The sequence below is a fragment of the Coloeus monedula genome (genome assembly GCF_965178545.1).
Source record: "Coloeus monedula genome assembly, chromosome: Z".
Taxonomy (NCBI): domain Eukaryota; kingdom Metazoa; phylum Chordata; class Aves; order Passeriformes; family Corvidae; genus Coloeus; species Coloeus monedula.
Window position 1 is genome coordinate 55,561,845 of NC_138822.1, and position 13,473 is coordinate 55,575,317.

The following is a 13,473-nucleotide window of genomic DNA, read 5'->3' on the forward strand; positions in this document are numbered from 1 at the left end:
CCATCATCATAAAGCTTCCTCACTGAGCATTTAAGAAAGAAGTCAGGGGACTTGATTTGAGGATCCAAGTAAGTATCTTGGCCTCAGACTCTAGATATGCAGTGCCATCTTCCTCCCCTTTATAAGGGAACAAAATTTTCTCTGTTCTCATTTACTGCTCTACAGCAAACGAGCAGAAAAGTCAAAGTACTCAGATAACGTACTAATTAGTTGCTGCAAAAATCTAATGGCTGCCTGTAAGCTGGAATTCCCAACAAGACACACTATCCCTGAAACTATTAAGCTTACTCAAGCCTTTATGACTCAACATGCCAGATTTCTGATTCCTTGCACCCACATCAAAGAGTTGCCAATGTTTTGACAAAATAATTTACCACTGATTACATGCATGCTTCCATTTGCAGACTTATACTCACTTCAGTTCTGTGAAAAACAAGTTGATGTAATTTACAGAATCTATCTGCCTGATAAAGGTTTCTGTGTTTTCCAGAAATACCTGAAATGAACAAGAATATTACCACTGTTATTCTAAACACTAAGAATATGTACATCAAGTACAACAGTAAATTCAGAAGCCTTGTCTGAAAGTATAGGATGAAATGCTAAATTGGATCTGTCTGCATGATTATGTTACAGTACAGAACAGCCATCACTGCTGAAAGCAGAATCAAAGCACCACCTACAGTTTTGAGCCCACTGTTCAGTGGTGATGGATTCCAGGGTAGATTAGTATGGCGAACAACACAAGAGAACTGGGGAGACTTGCCTTGGGGTTGTGGTCATAGAGAAGATTTAGGTTGATTCGCAGCTTCCTCATACACTGAAAAGCTTCCCTGAACATAAGCCTGGAGAAATGAGTCAAGTGGGACAGTTTATATAGTGGATGAGATGCAATACCCGCAAATAAAGGCAAGTGACTAGAGCTAAGCACAGAACCAGGTGGAAGAGAACAGCCTACACAATAAGCTGTGTAGACTGCCTTCCAGAAAAATGTGCAAGGTCAATACTGTTCGTTGCTGCCCCCTGCAGTGGGACACACCAGCATGCAAGGTTGATGAAGCAATACAGAACTTAAATTATTTTTATTTCCATTAAAAGAGAGTGTTACATTTTGGATCAATTTCCCTTTCAGAAAACTTAACCGTAAATGAATTCAATAAAAAATGGAAAACAGCTAGCTTAATCCTGAAGTGACTGAGATGTCTGGAGAATGGAGCAGATGAAGATTTCTCCCACCCACCCAATCTCAGAACACACAGTAAGCCCTTTGGTGGGGAAGTGAGAAGCACCTGGCACTGCTGAAAGCTAGACTTCTAGGTGGTCACCCCAGAAACAGTTTTGTTCCCCCTAACATGGGCAATTCCTCTTAGTTTAGCTTCCCTCTCTTTTCCAGGTCAGTCAGCCTCTAACAATTCAGACTGGTGGAGGGAAGACAAGAATATACCAGTGCCATCTACCTGTCCAGCCACTTCCGAATCTGGGCAAGAACCAGAGCACGGTGATGAATGGTCTCCAAATTTCCTCTTGGCATCTATAACACAAGATCCACACAATTACTTACTTGTAGTTACTCTGCCTACACTGTAGACAAAGTGGCCAATTTCTTAGGCCTGTCTGCTACTTGCAAGCACATGGGCCTCGTTGCCCACTCGAGGACATGCAATTTCAACAACTGTGGAAAAATATCTGGAAACATATTCTCTCAGTTCAGAAACATTCCTTCCTCAGAAGGCTGGACTCTACCCGACCAAGCATGACCCGGAGCAATCCTATCAAGTTTTCATGTTAGTCCTGCTCTGAGGAGGATGTTGAGCTCCACACTTCCAAAAGTGCCTCTCAAACGACATCATTCTCCATTCTGTGAATCTCTGCCAGCTCTGAAGAGTAAGCTCAGAAAAAAACTAAGTGCCAAGGCTAAGGGAGGGCTGCTAGTAAGTACTAGGAAGTGAGTCTTGAGATTCATGGGGAGAAACCACAATACTAGCACTGCACTACCTCAGCCATTAGGAACTTCAATAGTCCTTCCCAGTTCTGCACTGGGTATCTCTCTGCCTATACTGAACCTAACTCCCACTGGCATGCTCAAAATCTCTCTGCATCCAGCCGGGCAGCTGGAGATTTGTGAGGTGGTGTGCTGCAGCACTAGAGGGCATCAGCTTTGTAGCACTGCACACACTGTTTGCAGGATGGCCAGCTACCCACTGTGACAGGCCCCTGCACACCCTGAAAGCAGATGCCAGCAGACATGGGCAGAGCACTGACCTGCAGCACCACCTTTGTGTCCTGGGGAACAACGGTGACAATACGTGAGCCTCGCTCCACCTTGCGCAGGGTCTCACTGTTGGGTGCAGCAGCACTGCTCAGGCTAGCCTGGAGGGCTGAAGACAACATTTATCAGCACACATGGCACATGCAGCACAGTGCCCCAGTAAGGACCTCCTATGTTGCAGGAGCCTGGCAACGTTGTACTAGACCAACCAAGCCACCAATACAGCAGCGATCTTCAGCAATTCCTGACAGGATGAGAACTTGCTCAGTGCTAGTCACTGTTGTACCTGTACACAAAGCAGAGGTGTGTCCTCTGTACAACAGGATGACAGAGCTCAACAGACCAGGCAAGAGTAGCACTAAAACATGTAGAGGACCAGTAGTCATTCTGCCTCTACCAAGGTCATCACACTTCTGATAGCCAGGCACCACTAGAAACTCTTTCTGCAGTGATCCCCTCTCTACCACACATCCTCAAATAGCACAGACTTCTTCTTTTGGACATGGAGGGAAGGGAGAGAATGCAGGGCTAGGCTGTTGAAAACAGTGTAAGGGTCAACTACACCACAAATTCTCTTTCCTGTAAAAAGCACATGATATACAGTCAGTTCCTTGAGCTCCTTGCTTTTTGGTAGGTTTCTGAAAGCAGCTCTCTTATTCTCGTCTCTTAAACAGTTCCTTTGAGGAACCCAAATACGGCAGGTTTGGATGTGAAAAATGGGGACATCTTGTGCTTCCAAGACAAATGCTATGAGTTACCAGCAGCAGGCAGCCATTGCTGATATTTACCTTTCACTGATAAGTTCTTCAAGCAGAAGCACTGACAGGTGTGGGAGGTGGTTGTCACCAACAAAAACTCGTTGTATGTTGCGAATGATGTGATGTTAGAAGCAACCTGTAAAAAAATGAAGTTTACCACAGTTTAGACCAGAATAGGAAAGCTGCCTTTGGCAGAGGAAAAGGGGATGGAATGATGAGCAAAAGCTTTGTACCTCAATATCATTAACAAAAAACCGGCATCGATCTGTGAGGCCCAAGATCACCTCCTGTAATTAAAATGATGACAACTATGAGCTATCAGCATCAAAACCTCCAGTATTTCACAACACTGGTAAGCTGATTGAAGTACCTTACAATTAGGTACCAAGTACCTCATGTGAATTACTTAGAGAAGCTGGACAGCAAGTCATCCAACCTCTCTTCCAGGAGTGCTTAAACTTAAGCATCTTTAAACACTGCTGGCTGAAAATCCAGCTTGGCCTAACCTGTAACTGCACAGTCACAAAATGGAAGCAGAAGCCACATTAGAAATCTAGGCTTTTCTATTCAGCAGTGCTTGGTCTAGGATACCAGAGGAAAAGGACCACTACAGAGCAGAGCAAAGCAGGTTCTTACAGCTGGATGCACACTGAAGGACAGAAACCTCTCAAATATCAGCAAAACATCTAGTCATTCTTTAAGCTGTTGTAACTATCAAGAAACCATCTCCAACAGGAAAAACCAGTAGTAGGAGATCTGCAGTAACTCAGTGCAGCCATACTGGCTAATAGGTTAAGTTCATATAAAACAAAGCAAAATGGTCCTTTCAAAAAGAGCACGGCACTAACTGCTAGAAATTTCCAATATGAAATTTCTCACTCTTTAATGAAATTACTCATTATATTCATAGAATGGGGTGATGGGGTGTTAACTGCAATCCACCAGAAATGCTCTAGAAGGCAAGAGAAGATAAGCTCTCAGCTCTGCATAGGACCTTATGAAGAACATCACAAACAAGTATCATTGGGCCCTGGGCAGAGGACCATGGTGTACTTTTGACACAGAGAACAACTGAGTAGGAAATTTAATCTGCTCACAGTCTCACTTACTTCATCACTGATCCTCGTGATGGAAGTCTGCACACAACGGTAGGGGAACTGAACAGCAGAGCCACTGCTGCTCTGCCAGGGCTCAAGGACTGGAGTAGAAGCCTCTAAGGAGCAAAGAAGATCTAATTGTTTTCCAACCAATCAAAAACTCAGACATTAAAACATATCTCAAGAAAACTGGAACTGGGAATAAGCTACACTATCTGACAGAGGGGAGGAATGCTGGCACAGAAGTCCAGGATGCAGTGGACAAGAAGGTAGTAACTTCTAGGGGCTCAGTAGTGCCTTTATTCCACCGTGGAATGAGAGAGAAGTACTATGGATGTGGCAGTCAGTCAGCACTGAACTTTGTGGGTGTGCATATGTGCATTAACATATGTATGTGTATACATGTAAAGTTACTGTTCATTGAATTCTGATACAAATCACTAATTTTGGCCCATTACTGGGAGCAGAGGAAACGTGAAACACAGCACCAACTATTCAGCAACAGTCACTCAAGTCGCTGAAAGTCAAGTAATTTCATTAAACCTTTTAAGAAATATGTAATAACTACACCTAAGACCAGGTACTGTAACACGACCCAGCTTACCCCACAGGTATTTTAGGATCCGTCTATCAGTCAGCTGCAGAGCTACAGTTTTGGTCACTGGGCTGGTGACCAGGCTGATCACTTCTCCATCTACAGGCACTGACAAGCTGACGTAAGACAGAAAACACAGAACATCAGTCACAGCAGATACACTGAACACCTTGTTCCTGCCTTTCTTGTAGCCAGATGAAAAGATGCAGATCTTCAGCACGGACATACTTTGCTCATGTAAGGATCTTCTGCAGTCTTCTCACACCTATGTCAGCTGACAGTGGCACCACAGAGCACCAGCAACTGCAGCGAAAAGGCATTTGCCTAACTGTGCCGGTCACTGTCTGCACTGCAGCACTCTGCAAACACATGCCTTTTTCTGTTCTACAGTTCATATGCAAATCATTCTGTCTTTGCAGTGTAAGTGCTGCAGAAAGCTCCCCAGTCTCTTTGGGAACCGTATTTCTGTACCCCAGGTGGCTTTCTTTCCTGTCTGGTTTTAGCTCAACTAGCCCCACAAAGACCAGCAGGTGAGGAGGAGAAGGATGAGGAGGAGAAGGAGGAGGACAGAAGTTTCAATGGCTACTGATCCCCTTCTGGACCTTGATAATGGTGGGCAAAGAATGGAGGAATTCAGTATCATGTGCCATCCCCCCTCCTGCAAGGGCCTCAAATTCCAAGGAACAGAGCCATCCTGTACTGATACATGCTTAGCATGCACCGTTGCCAGGCCAGGTGTAGGCATTAGACTACAGGCAAGTGCTGACCAGTAGCCAGCCTCATCAGCTGTTTGGTTCTCCTGCAGGAAGACAGCCAAATTCCTTAAACCACGGCCTCAGGCTGCATGTCTATTAAAAGACTTAACTCCTTCTAGGCACTGTCCAAAAGCGTTCTCAGACTTCAGCCACAACTGACAGATCTCTAGTACCGTAAATTCAGGCACTCTTCTTCAGCTCCAGCCACATGAGGCACTGCAGTCAGATGGTGAAGGACAGACTGAGCAGCATGCTGACCTTGACCAACAACCAGGAAGCTGTCATCTGGCAGCCAGGTGAGAAATCGGAGCCCCAGAGGATTCATCACTTCATTGCTGCCACTGCTCACATCAACTCTGTCACAAAGTAAAAGAGGTTGGGACACAAACAGAACCTGATTTCAGTAGGCCACCTCACTAGAGAGGCAAAGGACTTCCTAAGCACAGCCCAGCTATTCAGATACACAGCATGGCTAGGAGGGCTCCAGTGCAGAAACACAGATACCCAAAGCATGAATCCTGCCGCAGGCTAGACTGGAGATAAAGGATGAGACCTAGGAAGTTCCATCTGTTTTCCCTAGGTGGTACTGCTTCCATGCCAACTACCTCTAGGAACAAAGAGAGAGAGCATGGTGGGATTTTCAACCTCGTCACTGTCTCTGCCGTGCAAGCAGCTCTGTTGCTCTGTATGCCATCATCATGGGCCTCAGCACTGCACCATCATTCCTCTGAGCTCCTGCTCCCAGAGCCAAAGTGCTGCACCAGGCACAGGAAGGGATATCTCAGTGCTGTCACTGACAGTCACTGGTTCTGCCAGATAGAGACCTCAGTAAAGGGCACTTCTCAGCACTGCTTGCAGACACAGTGTGAACAAAATGAAACCATGTTATCTGACAGCCTTCTAATAATCTTGAGAAAAGTGGTCAGAGCTGTGACCTCTAAAGCATCCAGCCAGGTACAACCCTCTTCTCCCCTCTACAGCTGAACTAGTTCTGCATTACCTGTAGGTTTTCTCCAGGTATGGTGTTTCCACAGCTGCTCTAAACCCATTTCCTCCCACAGCTCCAAACTTGACAGTAGGGTCATTTACTGTACTCTGTCCTAGCAAATGCAAAGAAGAACAATGCAGAGTTTAGAGATCTTCCCAACAGAGCCCCTTCCATCTTCAAACTTATCAAAAAGTAGATGCTACATGAAACTATTAAAAAAGTCAGACGATGCTATCCCTACTTGTACAGCCAAAATGTAATTCTCATTAACACTTGCTCTGAGGAAGACAGTCACATTCCAACACTGCAGTACAAAACAGCTGTTTTCTCACAGCATGCTATATATAAAACTGCACTGGGAAGTGCTGGGTGCCCCAGACAGATTCTCAGACACTTCCTGGTGCCAGTCAGCATCATACCATCAGAGCAGCTCATGCAAAATACCATGTGCTGCAGTCAAGCTGAAGCTAGGCAGGGGAATTATTACCAACACAATTACATAGTCAAGAGACAAACACTGTCTTCTCATGAAGTCAATGCATCACCAAAATGCTTGTATGTCACTCAGTCTACTGGAAATGAGAGCAGAGCTTGAACTCCCACTTAAACCAAGTACATCTTGTGTAAAGGTTTGAGTGACCACCACCTTACTAGCCCCACACGGTACACAGGGTTTCTTTTAACAAGGCTGCAACATGCTCTCACCGTATCTGTACACAGAGATCCTGTTGTCAGCATCCAGGACAGCCATATCCCCACTATGTTTGGGATCTGTGTGAAATGCAACCTGATTAACTGCCTGTTGGAGCTGGAGCTCATAGGTACACATGGGTGGAGGCACCACAGCATGCTGGAATGCTGTGACAAGCACTTTATCTGTGGAAGAGAAGAAAATCCAAGATGCAAACCACTCTAAATGTTAGTGAGACTCTTTCTGGATTCTTTACTGAAGTAGATATAATGTTACAGGAAATGGTTGCTGTGCTGCTAGTGAGCCACTCCTGAAGCTTCTATCAATTACATGGACCCCTCCCTAAAAGCTTTGTAAAACATCAACTAAAAGAAGAACTATCATAATCCCATCCAGCCTGAATACAAAATGCTATACCACCTTTTCTGACCCTGGAGCTGGAAAGCTGCCCCACTGCTTACCTCCATCTATAACAGCCACATTTGCCATATGTTGACTGTTCTCCCCCAGCCCATGGTCTGTGGTCCAATGCCAGTCGTAGAAGAGGTAATGCCAGCCCTGGCAGAGTATATGTAGTTTATACAGGTTCTCTCGGTCCCAGAGCAGTGACACCAACTGATTTTCCTCCAAGCTACCAAAGTGTAGACTTTGCTTCAGGTACCAGTGATAGTTCCCTGTGGTCCATAGCTGAACTGTAGAGAAACAGATAGTTACTACAGCCTAGTATTGGAGACCCAGCTCAAACCCTCCTTCCCAACCACCACTGCTCTTCCAGGGGTGGGTTAAGTGCAACTAAAATAATAGTTGTAGCCTTCAGTCCACAAGCTGTGTCATACATCACACAGCACAAGAAAACACCACACTGTGAAAAAGTCAGTCCTAGAATTCACTGAGGAATTTACCTTGGGAGATGGTAAACCCTTGTTTAATGAAGGGCTCAGACCTTTAGTATTCCACTTGTACCACTTCCAGTTACAGCAGCCTGGAAGATGCTTTCAGCTCAGGCTGACAACTGGCTCTTCCTCACCAGCTGTGCTGGTTTTGGCTGGGGTAGTTAATTTTATTCATAGTGTCAATTATGGGACTGTGTTTTGGATCTGTGCTGAACACAGGGTGGGTAAGCGATGTTTTAGTTATTGCTGAGCAGGGCTTACAGAGAGCCAAGGTCTTTTTTGCTTTTTGTACTGCCAAGCTAGCAATGAAGTTGGGGGTACATAGGGGGTCAAGAGGGGACACAGCCAGGACAGGTGACCCCAGCTGACTAAAGGAACCATGTGACATCATGTTCATATATAAGGTGAGGGGAAGAGGGAGGAAGAGGGGGTATTTGGAGTGATGGCATTTTTCTTCCCAAGTAACTGTGGGATATATGAATATGATGGGGCCCTGCTGTCCTGGAGAGGGCTGAACACCTGCCTGCCCATGAGAAGCGGTGGCTTTGCCTTTTATGGCATGTGTGGCTTTTGCTTTCTCATATTAAACTGTTATTATCTCAACCCACAAGTTTTCCAGCTTTTACCTTCCTGATTCTCTCCCTGATCTTGCTGGTGGGGAAGTGGGCAAGAGACTCTGTGAGGCTTGGCTGCTGTCTGTGGTTAAACCATGACACCAGCACAGTGGTCTCAAAGCCACTGGTAAGCCTCCACAGTGTCTCCTAACTTGCAGGTAAGTACCCACTGCTAACCACATTTGCAGTAAAGCACTAAGAGCCAGAGCCTCATGGGGTGCTCTCACCGTAAGTGTTTGTGTTGGAGTTTTCCACCTTCAGGTCTTCCAGCCATATAGCCAGGATTGTAGAATCTGCATTCCAAAGCATTTCATTAACCTGCAGAAACAAACATGGCTCTTACTGATATTGTTGCTCCCAGATAGTTTACAAGACCAGGAGGTGTTCCTTATCTTCAACAATGAAAGGTGCGTGGGTTAATATAAAAACAGAGCCCTCATGTATCGCAAAGCTCCTGAGAAGGCATCCTGAAAACCCCACAGATGAAGAGGCCACAAAAATGACAGTAGCGTTCTCTTTGCTTCCCCTGACACTGAGAAAGAATCTGCCAAAAGACCTCTCAGCATCCAAGCACAGAAGCTGAAGTAATGCCCTAGCAATACCTTCTCACTTATTTGGGACAATGCGAGTATATAACCTCACTCTTGCAATGGCTGACCTGCTGAAAAGTACTTTTGAATCATTTGCCTGGTAGAAAGTAAACAGAGCCCAGAAACACGCCAGGGCTACAATCATCATGCACTACATGTCTTTGCACTATGGGCACGCAGAGGGCATTGCATCTTCTCCACAGGCTTCTTCATTGTTCTCTTTTCAGGTCACTTCCTCCATTAGGATAAGCACGAAGTATTAGGTTAAAACCTCTCCCTAGAATCTGGAAAAGATCTAGCCCTTTTCTCCATTACATCAAAGAAGCCCAGACAAAGAACTTACTTTGACCTGCCCTTTCTGGAAAGGGAGGGTGAACTCTCCATGAAGAAGACCATTCTTTTCCAAAAAAACCACATCATGTCTGTTGGGTTTTTCCTGTGTAGACGCTATCAGGTTTCCTGAAGGCCTTAAAAAAGAACCAAATGAAAAGTCATTATTCACACAATCACTTAACTGTCATCTTAGACCCCAGTCATCTCACATTTTTTCCAGTGACATGAAGAAAAAGGCAGAGGATGTGTTTTCCTCAGCACTGTTCAGAAAAAGTCATAGGTCCAGCACAGATCAGAGCTCATGATATCTACAGGTGACCAAATAAATGCCAGCACTAGGAAAGGAACCTGTAATATTCCTTTTTATACAGTTGAGCCCAAACCCACTTGATACTGACCATATGGAGAGAATCTAACCCTTCTTCCCACTTGCAATGCAAGTATTTTCAGGGTTTAAAGGCCTACTCTTCCTCATGCTGAATTAGAAGGCAGCTTTCTCAAGTTTTGGGAAAAATCAACAAAACACTGAAGAAATGAAAATGATGCTGAACAAAGACTGTGACCAGGGAATAAAAAGCAACACTGCTGTCAGCATGCAGACTGCTGTACTACTCACTTCCAGGACAGTGCTTGTTCTAATCCGGAGATAGGCTCACTTGTTGACTGCAGCACAAGCTCTCTGCTCCACACCCGGACCTTCCGGGCACCTACAGGTTGAGAGACCAATGAGACAAAGGTCTAAGAACACATTGGGAAGAGATTTTCCTAATTTTATGAGGGTAGAAGAGCAAATTTTGATGCACATGTGTAAAAAGGAGATTCCTTGTGTACACCTTAAGGGCTAACAACTTATTCTGTCTCAGGCAGTTCTCCCTTCAGTAACCAAGTGACTGAAGGAACTGTGTTAGGAATTTCAATCTGATGTAATTCAGTCACAGTCATTTCCCCCTCTAGCTTTCACCATGGGAATGTTAGAATCTTCCTATAAATTTATGATCCTCCCTAATCTGAAGTACTGAAGGTAAAAACCCAAACTTGTGGAAGAGCTGTGAGGTTTGGTGCAGTTCAATATATTGACCAATACATCTGAACTCCTCAAAAAGTAGTATTTATCATGGAAAACATCAGTTGCAGTCTTAGAAGTATTGCATATGCTTATTACCTCTTTGACTTCAGGGCATAACCAAGGGAAAAGTATTACCAGTATTTTTTAAAAAGTGTGCAAGGCTAAACTCTAGTATAAGGGACAGTGGTTATATGAACCCAAACACATTCATCCATTCAGCATTGAGAGCCTATCAGGTATTCCTTAAAACTTGAGCAGGTGAAAGAAGCAGTTCAGACAGTATCTACAAAGGAGTAATCCCTCCTGGCATCTCACTGAACTGAAAACCAAACTGCAAAGAAGGTATTCAAAATACCATATCTATAATATGGCTCTGAGAACATGAGAGCAAAGGGCAATCAAATAGCTCAACTCACTCTTGCTTTAAGTGGCCGACAGACCACAAACAGTTCTTGCCTTACCTAGATTCTGCTTAAGAAGCCCTTTACACACGTTGGTATTGCAAAGAAGTTTGGTGCCATACCTGTCTCTGGACAGACAGCACTCACTGCAACGAACTGCCCGTCTCCTCTCCACGTCACCCGAGGCCTGCCATCATCCCAGGCTGGTGTAGGTAACACTTCCTGAAGTCACACAGAAGAAAGTTGCATCAAAGCTTGGGAAGGCAACTGCAGTCTTTGTCTAAACAGACTGCTCTTTGAAGAGCCTTAGCATGAAATCCGTCCATTAAGAAGTGTCAAGGCTAGTAAGTTAAAAACTCATTATTCAAAATGTTGTTTCAGGAAATACTAGAATTAAAACTATCTAATTCAATCTGCTCCTCCTCCAAGTGCATATGACTATCTCTTCACATGATCACACCCTATCCTTCCCATCCACCCGGGTCTTTACTTATAGACCAGCAATGCATAAGCTGGACACAGAGTGAATTGAGATTGGTTCAGGATTGATGCTGGAATGCTTGCAAATCTTACTTTGAGCTCTGTTTGAAAAGCAGTAAGTACTCCCTGCTGCTTTCTTGAATTAGAAGGAAGATAAAAATGCATGATTTCAGACAACACAGAAACAGACAGAAGCCGCCCATGAAGAGAACTACTAGAAAGCTGGTGGCAAATTGGCACCGCAGGAATAACAGAAACTCTCTTTATACGTGTTTTGCCTGAGAGAGCATTGGCTTGACACAAAAAAAGCAGTATAATACCGTCTGTTTGCGATGTGCTGCCTGTTTCCCTTCTGATCCATGGAACTGCGTCTCCTTTTTACCCCAGCCAAGAGCAATAAACTTTCCTGAAGAAGAAATAATCCTTGTAGTGGAAGATTTACAGAGAATACCTTAACTACTGTGCACTTTGTACACAATCACAGCTTCAAGCAACCCGTACATTCTCCCAAAATTTTATTCTAAAAACCTACAGGGAAGTTACGTTGCCCAGAAAGTACTTTGGTACATGGAACTTACTTGAATTTATTCTGACAAGTAACAATATTGACTTTCCCCTTCAGCTGTCCAGCAGCACTATAGTCTAATTAAATGTCTCCTAGGGCCTCAAAGTGCTCAGCTCCATTTCCTTACTTTCTACATGCTTACAACATATCAATTACATCAGCTAGGGCAACTTCATTTCAGTGCACCTCTCACCTTCTCCAAACTCATCTTGGTGGATTTGCTTCTCCGTAATTGGTTCAAAATCCCTTGTCATCATGATGAGTGTCTGCTGACCTGCAAGGCAGATATTAAATACAGAATTGGTAATGGTATCTGCAGCATATAAAAACGCATGTGTTCCCCTGTGTGTTCCTGTTGTTCTGTCATGTACCTAAATACAGAAAACATGCACTAGAGAGAACATACCCTTCAAAGCATGAAACCTCGAACTGGAACAGAACACTTGCAAGTTTTTCTCCTCAAAAATATGCTTCCTGGCCTAAGATAAGTAATTTTTCTTCACCTTCCAAACAAGTACCTGGTACCTTTTCTCTTGAGATATGAAGGACAAGAAGGCGACTGGGAACAGTCACTATGGATTTATGAAGAGGAAATCATACCATCCTGATAACCTCCTACAATGGGATGACCACCTTGTGGATATGGGGAGAACAATGGATTTAATTTATCCTGACTCTAATAAGGCTTTTGATGCTGTGTGCCACAACATCATCATAGACAAACCCATGAAGTATGGGATAGATAAAACCACAGTGAAAACCAGATGAACTGCCAAGCTCAAAAGCTTGCCAGCACTGTCAAAAAGTGCAGCTTGAGGTCAGTCACTGGCATGCCTCTGAACACTAGGGGCAATGATTAACATCTTCCTCAATGACCTGGAGCATGGGACCCTCAGCAAGTTTGTAGATGACACAGAACTGGGAGAAGCAGCAAGTAAGCAAAAGGTTGTGCTGCTGTCCACAAGGACCTCGTCATGCAGGCAAGATAGGCTACCCAGAACTTCATAAAGCTCAACAAGAAAAAAGTAATATCCTGCATATGGAAAATAATAATCTCAAGCACTAAGACAGACTGAGAACCAAGTGGCTAGAGAGCAGCTTGGCAAAAATATAAACTATGTTTCCTGGGGCACCAAGTTGAACTAGCTGGCAGTATGCCCTGCTGCACAGGTGGACAACAGCAACCTGCCTGCATGAGGAGTGCTGCCAGCAGGTTGTGGGAAGTGATCTAGCTCCTCTACTCAGTGCTGGTGAGACACATGTGGAATGCTGACTCGATTTTTGGGCTTCCCAGTACAAAACAGACGAGGACATGCTGGAATGAGACTTGCAAAGGGTCACAACGATGATTAAGGGCTTGAAAAATCTGTCACATGAG

At 44.5% G+C, this 13,473-nt stretch overlaps 1 protein-coding gene across 2 annotated transcripts in view; it reads right to left on the minus strand.

Annotated features, from left to right (window-relative positions):
• Positions 1 to 13,473, minus strand: part of ELP1 (elongator acetyltransferase complex subunit 1) — a 31,763-nt gene that overhangs the window by 14,333 nt on the left and 3,957 nt on the right. Inside the window, exons 4-21 of one of the 2 annotated variants that reach the window (XM_082301728.1) lie at positions 12,289 to 12,369; positions 11,851 to 11,936; positions 11,173 to 11,272; positions 10,200 to 10,290; positions 9,600 to 9,717; positions 8,888 to 8,978; positions 7,615 to 7,845; positions 7,168 to 7,338; positions 6,475 to 6,574; positions 5,648 to 5,830; positions 4,729 to 4,835; positions 4,137 to 4,240; positions 3,261 to 3,314; positions 3,058 to 3,163; positions 2,263 to 2,378; positions 1,458 to 1,531; positions 767 to 845; positions 417 to 496 (exon numbers count right to left, since the gene is read on the minus strand). In XM_082301728.1, coding sequence (XP_082157854.1) covers positions 417 to 496; positions 767 to 845; positions 1,458 to 1,531; positions 2,263 to 2,378; positions 3,058 to 3,163; positions 3,261 to 3,314; positions 4,137 to 4,240; positions 4,729 to 4,835; positions 5,648 to 5,830; positions 6,475 to 6,574; positions 7,168 to 7,338; positions 7,615 to 7,845; positions 8,888 to 8,978; positions 9,600 to 9,717; positions 10,200 to 10,290; positions 11,173 to 11,272; positions 11,851 to 11,936; positions 12,289 to 12,369 — 1,972 coding nt within the window. Of the gene's footprint in view, positions 1 to 416; positions 497 to 766; positions 846 to 1,457; positions 1,532 to 2,262; positions 2,379 to 3,057; positions 3,164 to 3,260; positions 3,315 to 4,136; positions 4,241 to 4,728; positions 4,836 to 5,647; positions 5,831 to 6,474; positions 6,575 to 7,167; positions 7,339 to 7,614; positions 7,846 to 8,887; positions 8,979 to 9,593; positions 9,718 to 10,199; positions 10,291 to 11,172; positions 11,273 to 11,850; positions 11,937 to 12,288; positions 12,370 to 13,473 lie in introns of both variants that reach the window. The other variant, XM_082301727.1, reaches the window with a different exon arrangement.